Source organism: Carlito syrichta, unplaced genomic scaffold (genome assembly GCF_000164805.1).
Source record: "Carlito syrichta isolate Samal-C Ts95f unplaced genomic scaffold, Tarsius_syrichta-2.0.1 Scaffold88019, whole genome shotgun sequence".
NCBI lineage: Eukaryota > Metazoa > Chordata > Mammalia > Primates > Tarsiidae > Carlito > Carlito syrichta.
In genome coordinates, this window is record NW_007032115.1 from 30,949 (window position 1) to 34,399 (window position 3,451).

Here is a 3,451-nt window from a genome sequence, read left to right on the forward strand (position 1 = left end):
CTCCTCGCACAGGATTCTCAGCTACAACGCCCTCCAGTGCATCCCACCATTGGCCTTCCAGGGGCTCCGCTCCCTGCGCCTGCTGTAAGTCTCTCTCTTCATTCCTCCGGGAAGCCCACCCGCCGCGGGCCCTGCCACCCCCTGTGGGCAGCGTGTCCCCAGGTCTGGGGCCCCAGCAGAGCCAGCGCCGTCCTGCGGTGGCGTCCGGGCCCCCCGCCCAAGCCCCTGTGGGATGCTCCAGCTCTGGAAAGGCTGAGCCGAGAGTTGGGGGTTGCTGCTGCCCCCAGTTGGGTGTGCGGGTTGGGGGGGCGACCAGGACGGGGCAGCCCTTCGCTGGCATATGGGACTTCGGTTCAGGTGGAAAGAAAATGTGCCCGGCGCAGTGGCTCACGCCTGCCATGCCCTGTCATCCCTGCACTTTGGGAGGCTGAGGCAGGAGGACTGCTCAAGTCTTGGAGTTTGAGACCATCCTAGGTAACATCGTGAGGCCTCATCTCTACCAAAAAAATTAGCTGGTGGTGGTACACACTTGTAGTCCCAGCTACTCAGGAGGCTGAGGCAGGAAGATCGCCAGAGCCCAGGAGGTGGAGGCTGCAGTGAGCCGTGATTGTGCCACTGCCCTCCAGCCTGGGCAATGGAGTGAGACCCCAACTCAAAAAAAGTAAGAAAGAAAATGTGTGTTTTCCAGAGATCTGTGACCCTTTTCTGTGAATTCCACGGTGAGGTTCTGCCTGGTGATCAGAGTTCTCTGTTAGGTCTGTTATGATGGCCCAACATCATACCAGTTCTCTGTTAGGTCTGTTATGATGTCCCCCAGCAGGGGGACAGGGAGGTTCTCCCAGCCCTCACCTGTGGCTGGCCTAACTTCCTCACCAAGAGGAATCCCCTGCCCCTTGGGAGTCCTGGCTGAGAGAAAGGGCGCTTGGTCACGTGTCCTGTCTGTGATATAACCACGGTGCTTCTGTTATTTATGACAGCAAGCGCAAAATGCTCCGAAGGACTGGGCGATGGGGGACCGTCTGGGTCACTAAGAGCTGCTCCTCCTTCCCTGTGGCCAGTGGGGCAGGGTCTCAGAGTCGGGCCGATTCCCTGGCAGCCCTGACCAAGAGCCCCAGTGCATAAGCCCGGCTGTGCCCTCCTAGCCGAGGGCTGGGCCTGTCCCCCAGCAGGCCTCCCACCTCTGTCCCCAGATGAGGTCTCAGCTGCTCTGTCTCTCCTCAGGTCCCTCCACGGCAATGACATCTCTACCCTCCGAGAGGGCGTCTTCACGGACGTGGTTTCCCTGTCCCACCTGTGAGTACCTCCGCCCACCTCTCTGGGCCTCTCCCAGTTCAGTGGGACCTGGCTCCCGAGGAAGGCCGTGTCCTGGGAGTGGCAGGACTGGCTGCTTTTGTCCTGAAGTTAAGCTGGAGAGCACCCATGTGTCACTGCTGCCCCCACCTGCACAGTCCAGGGCAGCACTGGCCACAGTAGACTGGGGAACGGTTCTTTTTTCCTTTTGTTCAGTTTTATTGAGATATGAGTCACATACCATGCAATTCACCTACTTAAGTTACACAATTCAGAGTTGTTTTGTGTATTCACAGAGTTGTGCAACTATCACCACAATGAATTTTAGAATATTTGATTGATTGAGTCAGAGTCTTACTCTGTCACCCAGGCTGAGTGCAGTGGCACGCTCATGGCCACCGCAGCCTCGTCCTGCTGGGCTCAGGCGATCCTTCCGCCTCAGCCTTCCAAGTAGCTGGAACCACAGGCGCATGCCACTATGCCTAGCTATTTTTTTGTATTTATCGTAGAGATTGAGGTCTCGCCAAGTTGCCCAGGCTGGTCTCAAATCCCTGGGCTCAGGCAGTCCTCCCGCCTCCGCCTCCCAAAGTGCTGGGATGACAGGTGTGAGCCACCGCACCTGGCACCATCAATTTTAGAATATTTTCATCATCCTAAAAGAAACCCCGTCCCCGCTGACAGTCACTCCCCGTTTCCCTCTAAGGGCTCCAGTCCAAGGCGGTGCCTCATCTCCTGTCTGTCTTTATAGATTTGTCTGCTCTGGAGTTTCCTATATGTGGAATCATATAGCAGGCGGCCTTCTGTGACTCTCCACTTTCACGTAGCTTGCTTCCAGGGTTCCTCCATGTTGTGACATATATGGGAACAGTTCTTCACAGCAGTCATGAAGGTCTTAAGGACCTTGTGACTGACCGCCGAGCACGCACCTGCGCCAGTGAATGTCATCCCGGCAGCATCCCTGCAATACAGGCACCGTGTTCTTGGGCCACACATAAGGGTGTGGCACAGACAAAATGAAAAGGTGCCACAGTTGCACCGCTGATTCGCAGTCAGTGCTTTCTCTTTTTTTGAGTTGGAGTCTCACTCTGTCGCCCAGGCTGGAGTGCAGTGGCACACTCATGGCCCCTGCAGCCTTGACCTGCTGGGCTTAGGTGATCCTTCTGCCTCAGCCTTCCAAGTAGCTGGAACCACAGGTGTGCACCACCACACTTGGCTAATTTTTAAATTTATTGTAGAGACGAGGTCCCACCAAGTTGCTCAGGCTGGTCTCGAACAGGCAGTCCTCTCGCCTCCGCCTCCCTAAGTGCTAGGATTACAGGCATGAGCCACCGCACCCGGCCAAAGCTGGTGCACTTACCCCGCCTCTGATTTCACAGGTGGGAGTAAGATCCAGAAATTGCCCCAAGAGGTGGTGTGTAGGGTTGCTTCCAAAACCATTGAGCCGCCAGTGCCCTGAGGGGTCCTGCAGAGCCTTGGGTTTGAGTCCCCAGAAAAGCTGAACACGGAATTATCACGTGACCCGGTGGTTCCGTTCCTGGGTGGACACCCCGAGGACGGGAAGCAGGGACTCTGCAGACACGGGCACACCCCAGTCACTGCAGCACTTCTCACCACAGCCCATGGGTGGGAGCGACCCACACCCATCAACAGACGGGTGGCACACCGAATGCAGCATCTATGCACCATGGGTATTAGTCCTAGAAAGCAGGTTTTCTGACACCGATAAGCACGGACAGACCTTGCAGACGTGCTGGGTGAACAGGCCAGATGTGCAAGGCTCCACTGATGTGAGGCGCCCGGAAGAGTCACACTCACGGAGACAGAGTGGATGGGGGCTGCCAGGGCTGGGGCAGGGGTGGGCGGGGAGCGCTCAGGGGACAGAGTGTCTGTTTGGGGCACGGAGAAGCTTCGGAACGTGATCGTGGGGAGGGTAGAACCGCGCTGTGAACGCACTGGGCCTCACTGGGCTGTCCCTGGAATGGGTGGAATCCGTTCGAATCCACTCGTGGTAGGTTCTCTGTGCTTGGCTGTATGCAAAAGCAGCTGTGGAGAGGCCCCAGGTGGTGGCGGCCAGCCGGCCTCTGGGGACCGGCCGGGGGCGGAGCAGGCCCTGCCTCTCGTGGTCGTGATGGGGGCTGCGGCCACATGGGCTGTGGCTGGG

General features: G+C 57.7%; 1 protein-coding gene across 1 annotated transcript in view; it reads left to right on the forward strand.

Annotated features, from left to right (window-relative positions):
• Positions 1–3,451, forward strand: part of LOC103260100 (slit homolog 1 protein-like) — a gene marked incomplete at both ends in the record, with an annotated part of 62,155 nt that overhangs the window by 30,881 nt on the left and 27,823 nt on the right. Inside the window, 2 exon segments of the mRNA XM_021712147.1 lie at positions 13–84; positions 1,222–1,293. Coding sequence (XP_021567822.1) covers positions 13–84; positions 1,222–1,293 — 144 coding nt within the window.